This window comes from Psammomys obesus, unplaced genomic scaffold (assembly GCF_907164565.1).
Source record: "Psammomys obesus unplaced genomic scaffold, mPsaObe1.curated_primary_1811, whole genome shotgun sequence".
Lineage (NCBI taxonomy): Eukaryota > Metazoa > Chordata > Mammalia > Rodentia > Muridae > Psammomys > Psammomys obesus.
The window spans coordinates 3,954,959-3,976,369 of NW_026586816.1; the positions used below are offsets into that span (position 1 = coordinate 3,954,959).

At 41.0% G+C, this 21,411-nt stretch overlaps 1 protein-coding gene across 4 annotated transcripts in view; it reads left to right on the plus strand.

Moving 5' to 3' along the window:
- The window catches only part of Ralgapa2 (Ral GTPase activating protein catalytic subunit alpha 2), a 259,063-nt gene that overhangs the window by 142,914 nt on the left and 94,738 nt on the right, over positions 1 to 21,411 (plus strand). For 3 of the 4 annotated variants that reach the window (XM_055602595.1, XM_055602597.1, XM_055602599.1), the window contains exons 24-32: positions 1,200 to 1,328; positions 4,836 to 4,964; positions 5,778 to 5,836; positions 9,449 to 9,557; positions 14,234 to 14,344; positions 15,622 to 15,690; positions 15,933 to 16,070; positions 17,095 to 17,278; positions 20,348 to 21,116. In XM_055602595.1, coding sequence (XP_055458570.1) covers positions 1,200 to 1,328; positions 4,836 to 4,964; positions 5,778 to 5,836; positions 9,449 to 9,557; positions 14,234 to 14,344; positions 15,622 to 15,690; positions 15,933 to 16,070; positions 17,095 to 17,278; positions 20,348 to 21,116 — 1,697 coding nt within the window. The remainder of the gene's footprint in view (positions 1 to 1,199; positions 1,329 to 4,835; positions 4,965 to 5,777; positions 5,837 to 9,448; positions 9,558 to 14,233; positions 14,345 to 15,621; positions 15,691 to 15,932; positions 16,071 to 17,094; positions 17,279 to 20,347; positions 21,117 to 21,411) is intronic. The other variant, XM_055602598.1, reaches the window with a different exon arrangement.

Genomic DNA, 21,411 nt, shown 5'->3' on the forward strand with positions numbered 1-21,411 from the left:
GAACCATATAAATAGTATTATATGTAAATTTAATGTGTTTACTATAAGAAAAATGTCTTAGGGAAAAGTTTTGTGAGCACATATAAGTTGTGTTTAAGAAGACAAGTTGTAAAATGAGGTGAATCTTATTATGAAGGGCCTAAGATTACAACTTTGGAAATTAGCATGTTGCTATGCCTTGCTCTGATTTAATAGCGAGGTCCGTACTCTTTTGTAGGGATTATTCAGATAGCTACGCCGACAGCCATGGTTCTTATGTTTTGCTATTTACTTGTATATTGACACTAACTATCAGTTGCACGGCAGCAAGTCACACAACTAAAGTACTTTAGTGTGTTTTTTTAATGTGCCTAGCCAGAGTCTGTGTAAAAGAAGATTGTAGTTTTTCGTACTAATCCTATTTATCCATGCACACACTCACACAGATGGCTTTAGAGGAGGGTGCTTAGCCATGGTGGTGTGAACACTGTCCTGTGGTAGATCTGATCCGGCACAGGCGGGCATGAGGGCCTGGGGGTTGGGGACCGGCCAGCCCTCCACAGGAGTCCATTACAGACACAGGATAGAGAGCTGCTGGGGAGCTGCTCCCGACGCCGAGCTCTGGCAAATGGCTGCTGTTGGCTTTGTGTCTGTGCCTCCTGCACACATCAGACCTGTGGCAACTCCCTGGCCCCAGTACCTCATGCTACAGCACTCCCTTACACACTGCCCACATTCCCATTTCTTAGTACCTGAAACTTACAGGAGTGGCCATTTCCGTCCTTTTGCCTGTAAGACTTTCTTGCTGTGTGCTCAAACCTCTGGGGATTGAGGCTAAAGAAGGAGGCCTGTTTTTACTTTACTGACAGGTGTTTGCAAGGTTTTTTTTTTTTTGTGTGTGTGTGTGTGTGTCTATCTCGGCACTCTGGTAGCTTGTCCAAGAAGCCCACTGTCAAGTGGAATACAGGACATATGCTTACCTAGCCTCAGTGTCACAGTGTGGGTTTTGGATAGGCCATCGTACAGTTTTCTGTCCCCATTCCCTTTACCAAAAAGATGTGTATGAGAACCGTTGGAGTTACCACTTCCTGCACTCTTTCACTTGAAAACCTGTCGGTGCCTGCTGTCCTAAGAATTGGTGGTCATGCATGAACACAGGGAGACCACTTTGGAATTGTGTTCTTAAGATTACACCCATGTTTCCCTGTTTTTCTTTTCAGGATGTCTTAAACACCATTATAAGAAACTGCTCACCCCGCTTTTTCTCCCTGGGTTTGCCTGGCTTCTCAATGCTGGTGGGGGACTTCATCACTGCTGCTGCCAGGGTCCTCAGTACAGACATGTTGGCGGTGAGTATGACAATGTGCAGCATCCCGGCTCCTGGGAGACTTCACAATTGCTAACAAGGCTCAGATTTCTCCACTCTTAACAGGTGTTGACTCATTAGTGCGATGTGAAACTGGGCTCTCCGAGTAGATACCCTGGCAGCTGATCTGTGAAATTGTAGGATGATATACTGGTACTGGAAAGGCGTTTCATCAAAAGGCCAAAGTGTGAGAAATCATATCCCCACTAATATGTCAGCACATTTACACGAAAGCAGGGCCTGTCTTACAGACCCTCATTAGTATTCACCAGTAAATGACATTATGGACATAAATGAAGTAAAAAGAGAATTTGAAGTAATGTGTTGTTGTTTTGTTAAATTTAGTTTTGCTTACTGTGAGTCTTATAAAAAGAAATAGAATTTTGGGGTCCTTGGGATCAAATCTAGGTCCTCTCATATGTTAAACTTGTCTTCTACCACTGAGCTTTACCCTAACTGAAAATATTTCCTTAAAAATATTAGAACACTAATTTTTAACCAGAAATGAATATATATTGTTATTAATGTGTGGGAAAACTCTAAAATTCTTGTATTGATAATTCTTTTGTTGTTGTTGGGTTTTTTGTTTGTTTGTTTGTTTGTTTTTGTTTTTAGTTTTTTGAGACAGGGTTTTCCTATGTAGCCTTGACTGTCCCAGACTTACCTTGTAGACCAGGCTGGCCTTGAACTCATAGAGATCCAATTGTCTCTGCCTCCCAAAGTGCTGGGATTACAGGCTTTACAGGCATGTGTCACCACACCTAGCTGCTGCTGCGGCTCCTCTCCCCTACCCCCCTCCTTCTTTCTTTACCTGTGCTGTTCAGCCAAGGCCTTATGACTGTGTTTCCCACTCACACTGTCTGCATAAGCTGTTCATCTATCGAGTCACCACTCCTCAAACGCTGTAAAGACAATGAGATTTTGATTTGCCAGGAATGTACGTGAACTCAATATGAATAGTCTAGGTTCTAAATTTTGTCTGATACATGGTTAAATTCTCACTTTCCATTGGAGGTAGTTAATACTTTTAAAGTTGATAAATGTGTGCTCATATTTTTATGCCCTAATGTCCTTCTTCTAAGGCTAAACTAGAAAGTAAAGAGAGGGGGAGAGACAAGAACAAAAAGGAAGAATGAGAAAGGAAAAATGAGGAAGAAAAAGGTCAAATTTCTTTAAGATGTGCCATCTTTTCCCACTTGGTTATTTCTGAACTGAGGAAATCATCTTTTAAGAACTTTCTTGTTAAGTGTTAACCCCTTAAGCCGACGTTGAGAAAAGTACAAGACACAGGCAAGACACTCATACTTCGTGAGGATTTTATTACCTGCTAGGAGGATGTCCATCGAACCGAACATCTACAGCCCATTATAGAAGAGCAAATGGGTACCGCCATTTTTGAAAATAAAATGACTTTTAAAAATTAATAAAACCACTAAGTGATCTGTTAATTCTGCTAAGATGTATGGCCAAAGGAAGCAGAATCAGCATGTTAAAGGAAAAACTGCCCCTCATGCTCACTGCAGCATTATTCCCAGTTAACAAGTTATAGTAACAACTCACAGTGTGTGTACGTGTGTATGAACAAATGGGATGCATACAGTAGAATATTCTTCATCGTTAAAAACGAAGAATCTTGTCATCTTTGACAACATGAGTGATTCCAGAAGCCATTTTCCTGTAAAATAAGCCAGACATGGGCCTGCACCATGTCTGTGACATGTGAAATATTAAAAGTCAAATGAACAGAAGCAAAGCGTAGTCTGGTGTTTGCTAAGGGCTGGAATGGGCTGTAAATGGGTATGTTGGTCAAAGTGTAGAGAGTTTTGATAAGTTTTCTTGAGACTTCCTGTACTGTACAATATGGTCATGTTTCGAAATATTTTATTGAATTTTATTGTAAAGTTGAAATTATCAAGAGAATGTTCCTCCATGAAAGAGGACAGCTGTCTGGGATCATAGATGGGTTAATTAAGCTTATTTGTAGCTTTCATTTTACAGTATATGCTTTTAACCATATACATACACATACATATATGTGTTATACCCCTTAAATCAACTTCTCAACTTTCTAATGATATGACCCTTTAATACAGTTCCTCATGTTGTGGTGACCCCAAACTGTTCAATTATTTTGTTGCTACTTCATAACTGTAATTTTGCTACTGATCTGTATCATATTGTATATATCCAATCTGTAGGATATCTGATATAAAACCCCTCTGGGGGTCACAACCCATAGGTTGAGAAATGCTTAAGTGTATATAATTTTTTCTATCAGTAATTTTATACCTCAGTAATGCTAAATAAAAAAAAATAGCTTTCCAAAATGGTGTTTTAAATGGAGAGAATATGAATTTAACATTTATATAAAGGAGAGAATGATTCTTTGAATTACACTCTTGTATAAATGTGAGGTTTGAAGCTGTGCACCTGGTGACAGGTGCATGGCTTAAGCACACCTGCCCAGCCAGTTTTCAGATATCCCAGTTAATTATGAATGTGAAGCATCCCTGCTTGCTCAGGCAACTAGAGAAAGACATGCATGCACCAAAGAAATCTGTGGTGGAAGCTTCCACACCACAGCCATATTTAATAGCCAAAGCTAGAACCAGTCCAAATATCCATCAGCAGCAGAACAAAAACATTGGTGTACTCATATCCTGGCGAGCCCTAAGTCTAGGTCACTCTTGGACTTAGTATGGATCAGTGAGTGGAGAGGGCAAGAACCACAGACAACACCCCAAATGTTGGGTCATAAAGAAATGGGCAGTTCTAGCAAGCGCAGCTCTCAGGGCTCTTTGGAAAGTGTCCCAGAAGCCACGTGATGTAAGTGCTCATACTGCAAGGGAGCCTTGAACTGTGTCACATGCCTCTGAAGTCAGATGAGACTGAGACTGGTGGTATCCGCTGGGTGTGTACCATGGAAGTCATCAGGCAAAGTTCTCACCATGTCTGACTTAGGCCATCGTTAGTAGTTCACAGTAGTCACTCCAAACCTTCAGTGCACAAAGCATTGCATACTGACTTTACTCCTGATGCCATGGCTCCATTCCCAGCTGGCACTATTCTTTGCCTGTCTCCCTGTGGATGACTACCTCCAACTCCCCTCCTTATGAATACCCTTGCTTTTTGCTTGAAAAGTAATGTTAGGCCGTTCTCATTTACTTTGTTCTGTCAAAATCATGAACACCAAATGATTTAAAGCAACCGTGACAGAGCCCTTTGCTGTTCTGACTCTGAATAAATCTGTAGACTGGTTTTTATAGCACTTACTTGCATCAAACATGGAGATTTTTTATTTTCCTGGAATTTGCATTTTCATCTATCAGACTTATCTTGCCTAACCAGGAAAATAACCAGAAGTAGTTTGGTACTTCATACCCAGAAGGAAAAATGTTAGCTTCCTTCTCAAAACCAGAACAGAGTAAAATGTGTTCTTCAAGAAGCTTCCAGCCTATGTAAAGAAACTTGGTGTTTCCCTCATGTGCAGGCACCCCGGTTGGAAGCTCTCACTCTCCTTGGTTCCCTCGTCTGCTTCCCAAATACCTACCAGGAGATCCCCCTGCTGCAGTCAGTGCCGGAAGTGAGTGAGGTCATCACAGGAACCGAAGACGTCAAGGTACATAACTGAATCTCAAGTTTAGCATCTACTGCTGGAGCCACAGCACTGTGTCTTCCATCCTACGCACTGATCCACTCCCCTGACATTTGCAGTCCTTTGAAAGCTTCAGTAGCTGTTTTCAGAAGTGCGTTGTACGGTCTGTGAATGTGAATGTATCACATTCATAGCACATTGCAGTTAGACCTAATAGCTCTGTTCCTCTGGTGTTTTTTTTTTTTAATTAGGTCTGTTTATCGTTCCTAGGGATCATAATTATGTAATGAATCATCATTTGTAATAATTCTGTTAGCTTAGTTATGCTGCATTAGTGTAGCAAATGAATTTATAAGGAATAATTCCAGTAAGCTAAATATTCAATCCCATTGCTGGCCTGATTAAATGCTACTAATAACCTGAAATTCCAAATTATTTCTTGGGGAATAAAAATAAGCATTTTTTGTTCTGTCCTCAGCTGGCTTTTGAAGCAAACAAAAAAAATCCCAGCATTAGTCAATCAAATCTGTAATACCTGATTATAATCTGTAATTCAATGTACAGTGTCTAATCCAATCAAAATAAAATGGAGATTTTCCTATCTGGAAGTCTCAGATGCTTTGCTTGATTTCCACTGGATCCCTAGAAATGCTGTACTGCAGGTTGGCTCAGTTACCCAGGGAGGCACTTGCTGAGGTGAGCCAACGTCTCCCTGAAGGAAGGGCTGCCCGAACTCCCTGGCCTTTTGCTAGCTCCAGGGTGCCTGTGACATGGTCAGCACATGCGGGAAACCAACAGTGACATCAAATTTTCATTTACTGAATTTTGTGTTTTTAGCATTACCTCATAAATATTTTACTGAAGAATGCTACCGAGGAACCAAATGAATGTGCAAGGTAAATGATGACTAAGAGGTAATCTGTTAGAGTTTTAAGATGCACATTTATGTATGAACAGTTACTGTTTTTAACACTCCTGTGCATTTCTCTCACAGGCACTGACAAGCATAGTGAGCATACGCTGTGCTTAGCTACTTAAGATGTCATCTTACTAGGGAAGGGGAAAGGCAGAGTGTTATATGGAGCGCATAGCCTTCTACACAAGATAATGCAAATTAGAAATAATTGATGTCTTTAGTAGGGCGGAGGGTAAAGCAACGGTTTGTGAAACCTGTATGTTTCAGGCAGAGATTGTGAACTGAAGGTGATTTGTGACTCAGGAGACATTTGGCAATGTGTGGAAACATTTGGGTGTTTCTGCCAAGCGTCTAGGACTGCTACAATCTGTGACCAAGATAGGCCAGCTATGGAAAGAAGTCCCCGCCTCTCCCCTCAAGGTGAAGGCCAGAGCTGGGACTGCTGATAAAGAGAACTTCCATCTCCCAAACTCAGCTTCCAACCTCGTGAAGCCACTTCAGCCTCTGAGTGTCTCAAAGCAATTAGCACATGTCCTGGCCCTTTGGCGCATGGGAAGATGGAGGCCCATAATTCTTTACTGTCTTGTGAACTCTTGTGATTTTAAAGCTTATTAATTTTTTTTGTATTTTTTGAACTTATCTTCAGTAGATAGATTAACCCAGTTTTCCTAGTCTGCCATTTTCAGAAGCTATGTACATTACCAGTTTGTTAACATTGAACTAAACTTGAGTATGAGATATACCCACCTTGATTTATAGATTCTGGTGCAGGAAGTTATATTACACCCACAGCCTGTACTTTTCCATCCCCATCATGCCTTCACCCTGTTTGGATGTCAGATCAGAGAGTCTCAGAGTCTCTTTTGCAGCAGTAGGATTCGTGTCCTTGTACAGTAGTAGAGTTTACTAGTAAAAGGGTCCAAGAATTTGTCCATTTCGTCTTTGCTGTTAATTATTTCGTGTAGTCTCTGGTTGTATGGCTAGTCTTGTTACATTTGCCACTGTTACTAGTTTTTTCAAACAGTAAGTTTTTGTCTTTGCTTACGTTTGTTTTTATTTCCAGCTTTGGGCTCTTGCACTCCTAGGCTTGTAATATTATTCTTTTGTTGCTTTTAAAAGATGTATGCTTGGTGTATTTTTAACCTTTTTCCTTTAACATTTATGAGTTTTGTAAACAGTTTATCATTAAGGGCTACCTTTTCCAAACTTTCAGGTTTTAATAGTCAATATTTTTCAATTATATTTTTTCTAATTTTCATTATGATTCCTTCATGGGATCATGTGTTTTTTTATTAATTTCCAAATATATGGTTAATTCTATCTTTTAAAATTTTTCAGACTTATCTCTTTTATTTTATATGAATTAGTGTTTTGCATGGATGTGAGCTACCATGTTGGTGCTGGAAACTGAACCCTGGTTCTTCACAAGAGCAACAAGTGCTCTTAACTGCTGACCCATCTCCACCCTCTATTTCTATCTTTTTATTACTACTTTTGTCTCACATGATTACAGTGTAGACCGAAATCTATGTGTGATGACTGTATTTAAAGTCGTTAATATTTACTTTATGCCCCCATCTATCGTCACTTTTAGCAGATGTCCCACATATGCTTGAAAATAATGTACGTAAGGGCTAGAGAGATGGCTCAGTCATTAAGAGCACTTGGTGTTCTTGCAAAGGACTCCAGTTTGGACCCCAGTGCTCACATAATGGCTCACAATCATCTGTAGCTCCAATCCGAGGTGATCCAATGCTCTTTTCTGGCCTCCTTGTACACTACAGATATACCAGATATACATGCAAAACACCCCGAAACATTAAGTAACAATGAAAAATATTCCATTTAAAAAGAGAAAGAAGGGAATGTGCATACTGTTCTTTAATTATTAGGTATACTTTTTTAGGCATAATCTGCATTCCTTCTGGGTTTTTATTGTTAATTTGATCATTTACTGAGATATATGTTAAAGGCTTCCCACTGTTGTAACTTAATCTGTTTTCTGGTATTTCTGTCAAAGGCTGTGTTATTAGTTGTATAGGCATTTGGAACTGTCTATCTCTATAGTGAACCAAATGTATTTATATCTGTATGACCCTCTTTGTTTTTATTAATAATTTGTTTTATTTTTAGAGATCACTTTATCTGCTCCTGATTTTATACTATATAATGCTTTTAACCTTTTAAAAAATACCTTTTCTGTATTCTCTTTACGATGCCTTTGCAAAAAGCTGTATGAACCTGGATTTTATGATTGTAAAAGTTATATGATCTTCATCTTTTAACTGAAACTTTAGTTCATTTGTATTTGTTTTTACCGGTTATCTTTTGCATGTGTTCTTTATCTTATTTAATTTTTGTTTTTAATTTCATTCCTAAGCATTCCTCCCATTTATTACCTTTGTTTTCTGGCTCTTTTTCTATGCTTTCTTTATTGGCTTTTAATTTTTCTTTTCCACAGTCAGTTTCATTGTCCTGGGTTTCCATTCTAGAAATTTTAATAGGATTTTTAACAGTCTGTCTTTCCCTTTTCAAAACACCATGCCCCTGTCTTCTGACAGTCTTCCCTTCCTGCCCCTCATGCTTGCTCCCGTCTCTGTTTGACTCTGCATGTGAAAGTGACCCAGCGGCTGGGTCTAGGCCTACACTCATACATTCTAGCCAGTTTGTAAATACTTGTTAGTCATTCCCAAATAATTTACTTGCCTTTTTAATGACTCTCTTGTATAGCCAGGTTTAGCTGTCAAACCACACACTTGATACCTCAAGGTGGATGGCTTAACGTCCAAATGTCACACAGCCATGACTGAATCTAGTGCCTTCTCACATCCCCTGTCCTATTAAGTCTGATGCCCTCTCAAATTTCACCTCAAAGAACAAAAGTGTTATCTACTCAGATTTTCAGCCTGAGGTCTTGTGGAATACCTTTGATTTTTTTTTTTTTTAAATTTTCTCATGCTTATCAAATAATCTTTATAATTCCTTTCCCCGACTTGTTTTATTTATAGAAAGTCGCAATTTCTTTGAAGAATAGTTTATATTAGCATGGAGTTTAGAAGAAATAACAATGAAAATATATTTATTTTGAAAGTTACTTTAAAATCAGGTATAGTGTTCGTCTTACATTTGAAGTATGTACTATATACTTTATAAGAAAAACAATTACAAATCCAACTTTCAATAGTCTAAAATCCATGCTTTTTGTTCCTTTTCAAAATTATCTTAACAATAAAATGTAATAACATTTAGAGTCAACAAAAATGGTGACATGGATTGTAGTCATTAACAAAAAATATGCCACTTGTTTCATGAAATATTTAAGTAAAATTGGTGATTTTGTTTATCCTGAAAACTGGCCCACTGGAAGTTATTCATCTTTTCTCTCACGGAAAAATATTCTGTTAGTATAGCTGTAATTGCTGTTCCTTTGAATGAATAGATTTAAAAGCATTTTGTCACTTTAAAATATATTAAATTTCTTACCCAGAGTCCTTCTTCTTGATTAGTTTCTTTAGGTGTACAGATTTTAGTGTGTTTATCCTATATTCTATGTCTCATGAGCGTTTTCCCCCCTTTGCTTCTCTTTTGAAAGATGCATTGCCATTTGCTCCCTCGGGGTCTGGATCTGTGAAGAGCTGGCACAGTGTGCCAGCCACCCTCAGGTGAAAGACGCCATCAACGTGATAGGTGTAACATTGAAGGTATTCTGTTTTTCAGTGCTTTTGTGACATTAAATTCTCTCTTAGGATTTTTACCAGTTTTAGCCCATTTTTGCATCTCTCTTCATAATAGAGAGAGGGTGGTTAAAAGGTCCCGTTCTGAGTGCTATGGTGATATTCTGCAAGGGTGCCTCCCTGTTGACAGTTGTTCTCAGGCCCCTTATAGTCTTGAGTGTTTGTGGACCAGGCCAAAGTCAGTTACGGCTTGTCTAGTGACGGACATCGCAGGATGTAAGACAGTGACCTCTCTGGCATGAGTGGGTAGGAAGCTGCAGCTTCCTCTTAGGAGCCTGAGTGTTCACCTGCTGCCTGAACTTGAGGCATTTGGAGCATCTTCTCTCTTTGCTTTGTTATTCAGGGATGCGCTGCTTATTGAGCATCACATGAAACTAGAATACTGGTAATCTCTAGATACTTTTTAGAATGTCTGTATAGCTCTGCAAGGTGAGCACCAGAATCCCTGTTTTATACCAGAGGAAATCAAGTCCCAGAGAAATCAGTCACAAGTCCAGGGCAATATAGGCATGAGTGGTAGATCTGGAATTGATTGTGGATATGTGAGGCATACAAGACAGAACTGAACTTCCACTCATATAGGTAGGCTGCCTCCGAAAGCAGAGCCTGCATCCTGCCTTCTTGGTCCCTGCGCAGAAACAGTAGACATCATTAACACTGTTACTATCAAATTTGCAGAACCAGTGGTGACTCAGCCAGGTACTGTGTCCAGGGCTTGCCAGTTGTCAGTGGCAAAGGAAGTGTTCCCACTTTACTAGAGAAGGAGAAGAGTAATATGCAGATCTCAGGAGCTTTTTATGCTGTGGGACTGCTGAATCTAAACTGAAACTCTAAACCATCTGTCTAATACTAGGCCCTTCTTTCTTTTCTTTCTTGCAGCTATGATAGTAACAGTGGGTACAGCAGGTGCTGGGAAATTGTCATTAGACCAATGGCAGCCCTGTTTGCCCTTTGTGCATTGTCATCTTTGGCCCATGGGATGATCAACCCACATTGTTCTTCATCCTTGGAATGGAAAACTGTGGTCTGGCCCCTGCCTGACCAAACTCAACACCTCTTGTTCCCTATGTGTGTCCTCTAACCCCCATCACCTCATCCCCCTTTTCTTCTGTATAACACCTAGGTTATGTCCTAGAATCTGGGCAAGTACCTGCTACTGATCCCTTAATGAAGAATATAAGAATGTGTCAACAGTGATGCCACGTGGCACAGTTCCCTCTGGCCTGGCCCTTGCTATCATATTTAATCCTGGGAACTATCTCAGGAGGTGAAGTGACACTGCTACCTCAGATGTAACAGATGAGGAGAATGGATTGACTGAGACTCTTGACAGGTCCAACCAGGATCCTTCGTCCTCATACCTGGGGCTTCGTACAGTTTCAGTGTTCAGGACACTGACTTCCAAACCACAGAAGAAAAACTACTGGATATAAGTTGTTGATGTGTGTGGATCTCAATTTACCTTGAAAATAGCCCATTTTTCTCAATTCTAGGGTATTTTTCAGTTTTTTCTTTCTTTTCTGAAATCTAAACATACACATTTAATTTAAGTTAGTTTTCTAGCTTTATCCTTTACCTAAGAACACTTAGTAATTTGATGGTGTCTTAGAAATGTAGAACTTCCTATATAGTATGGAACAGAGCTAGAAATTGATGGCAGCTTGGGGTTGGAGGGGTGACTCTGTGGTTAAGAGAACTGGCTGCTCTTCTAGAGGACATAGGTTCAGTTCTCAGCACCCACAGTTCAAAACGATGTAACTCTGGTCGTTGGGGATTTTGTGTCTCATTCTGAACTGCCAGGACACCAGGCATGCACCTGGTGCAGCCATCCATGCAAACATAGCACCCATACACGTTAGATAAATAAAGAGATCGTTTATTCCAGAGAGTTTAAATAACAGAGGTGCAGAATCACAGAAGGACAGATTTTCTTCTTTGTATGAATTCTCAAAATGCCTGCAGATTTTCTGTATTTATGAAGGAAAACAAAGGCACCAGGAAAAAAAAAAAAAAAAAAAAAAAAACACTTGTGCCTTTTTCCTATCAGAGTGTTCATCACAGTGCCAGGTTGTTACAGTTTGTGCATAGATCTGACCAATCCGACCCACAGGCTAGAGTACTTGGCAGATAATGCAAGACAGACACCAGCCTGCTCCATAGCAACTCCAGTTTCTAGGAAATACAAGCTATACTCACCTATTGTACTCAGCTTGTGCCTTCAGCTCTTTGCCTTTAATTCAGCGTTGGCATGTTGTCAGTCTTCCATGGTTGTGTGATAGCTGTGTGAGTGAGTAGTTTCTTTTATCTCTGCCATCCTCCACATCACTCACTTGTATGGATACTGCTACCCTAGCAGTCCCTGTCTCAAGATCCTTCACTGCCTGCCTCAGAGCCTGTGCCTCCTCTGCACACACATACTGATGCTCACATAGAGGGAAGCTCAGCTCTCCATCTGCATCCTTCTAGGATCAGCTCAGCCCTCCATCCTACTACTTTGTCTCTGACTGCTCCATGTTTCCCTATTCTGTCCTAAGCCCCTTTTCTTGTCTCCCACAGCCCTTGTTCTTTTCCCATTGTCGTTTCTAGCCTGGTAAGAGCCTTACTAGCATCCATTCGTTCTTCTACTTCCTCAGTGCTTCATCTTCCCCTAGAATAGGACATGCATATCCCACTGCTGGCCCTACCAATAGTGGTAACAATTTAAGAAAATAGGAAAATGTATTACAGTTTCTTATAGTACTGCTGTAGAGGAAATGAAACAGGATGGAATAAAACTGAAGGTGTGGACTACTTCATGGAGACAGTAAAATCTTGTGTGAGGATCTGAGCAATATAGCAGTGCCAGGCACAGTAGACCTGAGAACTAAAAAATCTGAAGCAAAGCCAGGAACAAGTGCAAAGGACAGAAACACCCAGGGTGTTTGAGGGGTATGAAGAGGCCAGGGACATTCAGGTCATCTGGAGTCTAGATGAGGGAGGAGGGCTGTGAAGAGCCCCTGAGTGTTCATGTGATATAGATTAAGCAACACAGGGCCATTGACTGTCAATAATGAGGCACAGAGAGTATTGTAGCCTCTAGGTTCTGGCCAAGACAGGAAGCACAGGTCCTTGTCCCATTCATGTATACTTAGCAAGATGTTGAAGGCTTTGCACATATTACCTCTTTGACATCTACCTCAAAAGAAAATTCTGTAAAGAGAAACTATGCTGAAAGCAGCTATTCGGATAAAGAGTTTATTGGAGCTTACAGTTCCAGAGGGTTAGAGTTCATGTCTGTCATGGCAGGAAGCCCTACAGCAAGCAGGCAGCACGGTGCTGGAGCAGTAGCTGTGCTATCACATTCTGAGACAGCAGTCAAGAGGTAGATGGAAATCTGAGCTCACCCAAAGTGACATACCTTCCCAAATAGTTGTAACTACTTGGGACCAAGTTTTTAAACAGAAAATCTTTTGGATGCCATTCTCATTCAAACTACCACATTCCACTTCCTGGTTCGCATAGGCTTGTGGCCGTATCATAATGCAGTCTACATTCGGTCCAACTTCAAAAGTCATCTGAGTCTATCACAGTCTCAATACAGTTTAAAAGTTCAAAGTCCCTTCTGAGACTCAAGGCAATCTCTTAACTATAACCCCTTGTAAATTATAAAAGCAAATGTCATTCCAACATACAATAACACAGTATACGTTTACTATTTCAAAAGGTAGGAATCAAGGCATAGTGAGGAAATAATGGAATACCAAAACTCAGCAAGAAAGATTGCAAATCTTATATCTCTATGTCTGATGTCAAAGATCTGCCCTTCCAGTTTTTTTGACTGAAGTATATACTAGCCAATGGGAGCCATTCTCTTTCAAGCTAGCACAGACAGCTTTAGAAGACACACCCAGAATTATTGAACATACCCGGGTCCATAGATTATATCTTTAAGTTCTGATTTTACACATTTCTTTTTTTTTTTTTTTAAAGATTTATTTCTTTATTATGAGTACAATGTTCTGTCTGCATGTACACCTGAAGGCCGGAAGAGGGCACTAGATCTCATTCTAGATGGTTGTGGGCCACCATGTGGTTGCTGGGAATTGAATTCAGGATCTCTGGAAGAGCAACCAGTTCTCTTAACCTCTGAGCCGTCTCTCCAGCTCCTTACACATTTCTTAGTATGTTACTTGTGTGCTGTTTTTATTTCCTTGGGTAGAAAGTCATTTGATTAATTCTGTTTTTCCGAAGAAAGCATCTTTCTTACAGAACTGTTAATGACAATTTATCAGTGACAGAATTGGTTACATTTATGCTGAAGGTTCAGCTCACAGAGAACACGTAACCATATACTCTAATATCCTCAGGTTGTCGATAGTACGATTTATGTGAGCTTAATACAGCATTTGAAATTTGGGCTTTAATTTCTAGGCAAATAATAACCACCTCTTGTACAGAATATATAAATTAATGTGGATGAGTCCAAGCGGGCAACAAAACGGAACGGAGTGGTCATGTACAAACAATGTTTATTGGACATAGTTTTCATCAATTGCATATAAGATGTGTTTTTAGGGCTGGGAAGAGCAAATGGCCTGTTCTTCCTCCAGAATGTACACTTGCTGAGTTGCTCTGTTGACTTGGGGTTTTGGTTCCTTTTGTAGTTTCCTAACAAGATTGTGGCTCAGGTAGCCTGTGATGTTCTTCAGATGTTGGTTTCCTACTGGGAAAATCTTCAGAGGTTTGAAACTGCTCTTCCTCGAAAAATGGCAGAAGTAAGTCCTTTAGCTATAATGCTAAAGTGTCCATATCACCTTCTTAATAATGTATTTGATGGCTAATTAACTATAGATACTCAAATAATTGTTAGAGAAACAACTATTAAACTGCCATGTGAGCCCTGCTTTCAGGCAGTATTGGCTGGCTCTTCTCAGCTGCGATTCTAGTCACTATGCAAAGAAGCCTGCAGTGTTCCAGGGCAGAGGCTGATGCTTGGAGAGTTTGAAAGGCAGACACAACCACAACAAAGAGACCTTTTGTAGGTTGGGCTTTATTCATTGAGAGTAATTTGGATGGTGCCAACAAGGAGTAGGCAGCTGGTTTAATGCCTTCTTTGCGGGGCGGGGTCTGACTGTTGTGTAAAGCAGGAGTTGTTCCCAGGCTAAAGCCCTGGGCCACGCTTGCTGCTGTGGCATGGTTACTCAAAGTAATGAGATCAGTGCAGGATTAATCTCTGAGGGGGTGGTGGCTGGGAGAATGGGCAGGAGGAACAGGAAGTGTCATCTCAGCCACAGTTTCTTGGAGGTCGGCTACAACCCAGGAGTCTTTGCTCAGAGCCAGGCAGGGACTAACTCACAGGTGCCTATGATACAGCACAGCAGTGCCTGGCACTTTTTACAACTACTTCTTCAAGCAAGCCCTGTTTTTGCCCATCCAGTGGAGACTGAAGAAATTTGGTTTGTCCCCATAAAGGATTGCTGGGAGAGAAAAGAAGTGATGCAGATTCATTTCCTTCCAACCCTAGACGGACTTCACTGGTTGAGACCACTTTGTCATCTTGGAGTCACATCAAGAGTCATAAGAGGTTTTTGACCTCAAGTGGCCTTTTACTCTGCTGTAGAATGTAAAGTTGGGCTTAGTGTCACCTTGCTATTATCTAGACAGGACACCTGTGGGAATGAGCAGCGTGCTGTGATGTCAGAACAGGAGGTGGGGACCTGTGCTGACTTACAAGACTGCAAATGGGAACCTTTCCATAATTATTTTTGAAAACTTTTTTTCACTTTACTAGAAATGTGGGACTAATAGTAGAAATTACGTGACTATAGGGAGAACTATCCTAGCCTTGAAGTCTCAGTGCCCCATAAAAGAAATAGAAACCATTGCATAATGGTAATTTTCAAATCTCCTACAAGTAGCCCTCCGTGCAGGATCATCGTCCAGTGAGTAGTCACCGAGCTGTGTTTAGCTGCAAGGCCATCTTGGGATTCTTAACATATGGCTTCTAAACTGTAATTATTCTCTGCTTGACTGGGTTTTATCTTTCATGCAGATACTTGTGGCCACAATTGCATTCCTTTTACCAAGTGCAGAGTACTCCTCAGTGGAAACAGATAAAAAGGTAAGTGACATGTTAGGTTGCTTTTCCCAGAATGGTAACTAATATTACAGATGTTATAAATGTCATATTTTTAATGTTGGCTTTAACATTTCTCCCATGTAAGCTCTTTTTTGCTTACTTATTCCCCTTGCATTTGTGTGATCATTAAATATTGAGTATATAGAGGGACAGTTCTGTTTATTTTTACATGCAGGAGGCCCTAAGGGCCATAGTGTAAATTCTGGATATGTTTCTTCTTCTAGTTTATTGTGTCCTTGCTCCTCTGCCTCTTGGACTGGTGCATGGCGCTGCCTGTGAGTGCCCTTCTCCACCCTGTGTCCACCGCAGTCCTGGAGGAGCTGCATCCATCCCGGGCTCCCTTGTTGGATTATATCTACAGGGTGAGTCTCCTCTAAGCTTTGGACACAGACCATGGACTTACAGATTAAAAATTACCAAAGTGTTGTGCATTTATGTATTTGTGCTTTCTGAAAATGACCTGTTTCCACAGGTTATGCATTTGGAAAGAGATGAGTAATTAATGAGTAAGCAAAACAGAAACAGTTGTAGAGAATCAGTAGTCACCAAGGCGAAGATACATACATTCACATGACTGTCACCTTTAAACAATTGCCATTTGGTCAGAATGTTCCCAGTCTTCATGGCACATGATCTGTCTACTTCATTTCAAAATGGACTGTTTATAATATAGGAGGGTCTGCAGCATCAGCTTCACAAAGATCTTGTTTATCATAGTATGAAAAAAACCACCTTAATGCTTGCAGTAATCTCTTTGCCTTAAATACACCCCAGGAGGCAGCTGTGGCTGTGCATGATTGTAATCCCAGTGTTTGGGTCATGGGGGCAAAAGGACTGCCTTGAGCTCAAGGCAGCCTAGGCGGTGTAATAAGACCCTGACTCACAGTCAGAACCAAAATAAAAGTAAAAGCACACACAGGAAAAAATCCTTAGGGTTATGAGTTAAAAAATCTCCCTTGGTGAGAAGTAAGAGACTTTGAAATCTGTATTTACTTTACTTTTAATTATACTTTCAAAGTTGTAGTAAATCATTTCTAATAATTTATGGACTCATGTGTTGTACTGATTTAAACTCAGGTTGTAGCCACCCTTCCATCTACCATGAGGGCTTTCCCACAGCCTTCTTTCATCACCTGGGCTGGCTCCTTTGTCCTTGTTGCCTTTGGAGGATGAAAGGCTGAGGTGTGTGCAACAAGAACAGAAACAGGCACCTTTTCCCCATGTTTTCCGTTAAAAACAAAAAACTTAAGAATGGAAAGAAGCCCATATTCTGACATGTTCCTAGGAAGGAGTCCTCCTGTCTCTTGAGTACTGTGGGAGCTGGACAGTTGGTGCGGGCTCAGGAAGGGTGCGATGCAGCATGCCATTCCTATCTGCTCTCCTCAGGTTCTTCACTGCTGTGTCTGTGGCTCAAGCACATACACGCAGCAGAGTCACTACACTCTGACCTTAGCGGACTTGTCGTCCACGGATTATGACCCCTTCCTGCCTCTGGCAAATGTGAGGAGCTCCGAGCCCATCCAGTATCATTCATCAGCAGACCTGGGGAACCTGCTGACTGTGGAAGAGGGTGAGTGTGGCTGCAGAGACACAGTGTTATGGGCAGGAAGAGCTAAGACTGTAGTCTTGTCCGTGCTTGTGTTTGGGTGTGTTTTGAATCCACTTGTTGAGGTCCCAGTTTATGAGTTCTCTGATGGTGAACTGCCTTCCCTGTTTCTCCCTCCGTTTTCCTATTCTTTTTCCTCCTCTCTTTTTGCCCCCATCTTAAATTTCATGGGGTTTTGTGTTCATGAAAACCTGTTCATCTCACACCCGTGGAACACACAAAAAGGGCTCAGTTTCCATCCCCAAGAAGCTTTACATCTAGGCAGGTTGGTAGCATCTTCAGGCCTTCCTTAGGGAAGAACTTAAGCTAGACGCAGCAGGTGGGGATCTGCTCTTGGAGGGTCCAGACCAGGGGCCCCTCAGGAAGGAAGCATTACACCCTGTGGCAGACCTGTCTCATGGGCCTTTGGTGGAGTGGGGAGAGACACAGCAGGCTGGGATAGGTGCAGGGTGTACAGTGCACCCTAAAATAAGATTTACCCCATTTTAATGACTTATTTGGGCCGTTATATATAATTGATATAATTACTGCTTTTTAATAAGTTACAAGCAAGAGGCCCAGTCAGGCCATGTGTGAGTGCATGTGCTCATATGGTTGTTTACTGTTAGTAACTACTTAAAGCAGAAAGGAGGAGAGGAGCTTCAGGAGGTGAGAGGGAAAGGATAGCCAGATATTCTAGCTTTGTATTTTCTCTAGAAATTTAGAGAGAGAGAGAGAGAAAGATACTTGTAATCAGTCTCTCCTCTCTTTCTCTCTCTCTCTCTCTCTCTCTCTCTCTCTCTCTCTCTCTCTCTCTCTGGGTTTTGAAACCCTGAACTGGTGTTGTCAATAGTAGAATCCAGATCATCTCTGGTTTTCAGGGAATGCAGAGAAAGTAGACTTAGCTGAAATGTGGCAGGAGGAGAGGACAGTGTTTCACAAATGCTTCTTTTTCTTACTTCAGAACCAGACAGACCCATTTGCAGTTTTATTAGAAGTGTCATGGTGGTATGGCTTACAGCCTGATGAATAGGACTCCAAGTCATTTTTCCTTTCTAGAACTCTAGCACTCACAAAATACAAACCAAAAGCACACCCTTAGTGAGCAAAAGGAGAGGACAGTCACTTTCCCAACTGGACTCCCTGTCTTGCTCTTTGTCAGCTTGTACCTTTATCATTAGTTTTATGCCTGTCTCGCTGTTATTAAGATGGTGTGGTTCAGAGGATGAACTGTGAACTCCCAGCTGCTTTCATGTGTGTCTGTGGCAGGAACATTTCTTAGCCGGAGCATTATTTTTCTTAATTATATTGAAATCTTAAATATTTGCTGTGGGAACACGTTTAAGTTTAGAAGAGTTGTAACAGACCTCTTGTTTCTTAAAAAGAAAAAATGAACCTTTGTATGTGACATTTTGCTTTCTACTATTGGATATAGAGTCCATGTACATTGAAAAAACAGATAAGAAATCCAAGAAAATTCAAGATGATCTTGTTCACCTCACTCATCGCCTAGAATTTCCCCTTTTTCATAGATTTGTGGGGTTTTTTTCTAGGCTTTTTATATAGCACAAAACAATATTATAAGAAAGCCAGTTGGGTAATATCTAAAGCTAAAGGCATGTAGCATGAACTCATATATTTATAGTGCTTTATGTGCTAATTAATATTTGGTTTTTCACATTGTGGTTTTAAAATCCAATTACTTCCTAAAGCTCTAAGCTCAAATTATAAACCTTGACTTACATATAGACCCTTTTTCCATACAAATTTTTAAAATTTCACTTTCACTTGTTATTAAATTGATGCATCAGGCTTTTATAAATTTTGCCGGTTGAAGTTTTCCCAGCTATTCTCAGCTCAGCCTGAAGTACTCATTTTAGTTACTAGTTATAGGTGTGGTGTATCTGTCTTTCCATTTTACCTCATATAAAGCCCTGGTACCTCATGTTGTTGTCCAAGTCTTTGTATACATTTAAGCTAAAATTTTATAAATTAGTTGCTCCTGGATAGTAAATCATTAAGTACAAATTTTGTGAAGTTCGTCTATGGTTTATTAATATGACAAAATCTCTTAAATATTTTTATTATAATTTTTTATTTTTATATTAATTACAGTTTATTTACTTTGGATCCCAGCTGTAGCCCCCTCCCTCATTCCCTCCCAATCCCACCCACCCTCCCTCATCTCCTCCTTGCCCCTCTATAACCTAGAACCCCTGCTTGGGTGTAGCCCATGGCAGCTCAGTATCCAAGTGGCTTCCCTAGTAAGGGGAACAGGGACTGTCTCTGGCATGAATCTATGGCTGGCTCTTTGACCTCCCCAGCCCCCCGTGTGAGGAGCAGCCTCGCTAGGCCACAGAGGAGGACATTGCAGCCAGTCCTGGTGAGACCTGATAAGCTAGGGTCAGATGGAAGGGGAAGAGCACCTTCTCTTAAACATTTTATGTGCCCTAAAAACAAAACATAAATTGTCACAATGACTATTAAACATTATTTCCAGTCTTTTAAAGTAGTGCCAAGGTTTATTAATGTCTTATCAGGTTTACCTTCACACATAAGAAGGGGTTCTCTAGCCACTTTCTGGTCACAACTACCCCTCCAAGTAGGCTTTTTATTGTCATCTGAGTCCCTGAGCTGTATCTGAGTCCCTGAGAGGGGGAGTCCTGTATCTACAGACTTTTAAAGTCTGTTTCTGAGTAACATCTTCATGTAAGTTGGTTCTTTGGCAGTCTATTTCAACCATCTGCTTATATTCAAATAGAATTAGTGTCAAAAAAGAAAAGAGACATGAAAAAACCAATCTCACACTTAAAAATCAAACATTTAGCTGGGTGTGATAGTGACACCTTTAATCCCAGCAGAGGCAGGAGCAGGTGGATCTCTATGAGCTCCAGCCAACCTGGCCTGCAGAGTAAATTCTAGGCCAGCCAAGGCTACATAGTGACTCCTTGTCTCCCCAAACAAAACAAAAGTAACAGTCCAACATTCAAACTCTTGACTGAAATTTTGTGGTATCCCCACTATCTCCTCACATTTTCTTCCTTCTGTTCACAGAGAAAAAGAGGAGAAGTGTGGAACTGATCCCTCTCACTGCACGAATGGTGATGGCTCACCTAGTGAACCACCTAGGTCACTATCCACTGAGTGGGGGCCCTGCTGTGCTGCACAGCTTGGTCAGTGAGAACCATGACAATGCCCACGTGGAAGGAGCTGAGCTGTCCTCGGAGGTATTCAGGAGCCCAAACCTGCAGCTCTTTGTATTTAATGACAGCACCCTCATCTCCTATCTTCAGACCCCAGCAGAAGGACCAGCTGGAGGGGCTTCAGGGGGCTCCCTCTCAGATGTGAGAGTCATTGTGAGGGACATCTCAGGGAAGTACTCTTGGGATGGCAGGGTTTTATATGGACCTCTAGAAGGCCGCTTGGCACCCAGTGGGAAGAATCCCTCATTTCAGATTTCTGGTTGGCATCACCCATGCGGACCTCAGAAAGATTTGTCTCACAGTGAGGAGGGAGATGATATGCTTGACAAATTACTTGAAAACATTGGCCATACAAGTCCTGAATGCCTTTTACCTTCACAACTAAATCTAAATGAGCCTTCCCCACCCCCGTGTGGAATGAACTGTGACCAAGAGAAGGAGATCATTGAGGTCATCCTGCGCCAGAACACACAGGAAGAGGAGTATATTCAGAGGTGTAACTCTGATTCTGCCGTGAGGGTCACCAGCCAAGGGCAGCCCTCACCTGTGGAGCCCCGGGGACCCTTTTATTTCTGCAGATTGCTGCTTGACGACTTGGGAATGAATTCCTGGGACAGAAGGTAACCGAGGTCTGAATGTTTTATTATTGTTATGTGATGTTAAAGAATGAGAAACAGAGGTTTTTCTGGACTTTAGTATATTTACAGATTATTTTTAGCTACTGGATTAAAGACAAATAAAACTAAATGTGCTATACTGGTACACAGCTTAAATTCAAAACACCTAGCAGACCTTTGAAAGCAGATGAAGCATAATTTTTTCCCTCCATGCTTCCCTAATCATTACTATTTCTGCTTTAATATAAGATGCAAATGGACTACAAAGTGAGGAAACCAACTGTCTGGCCAAGGAATT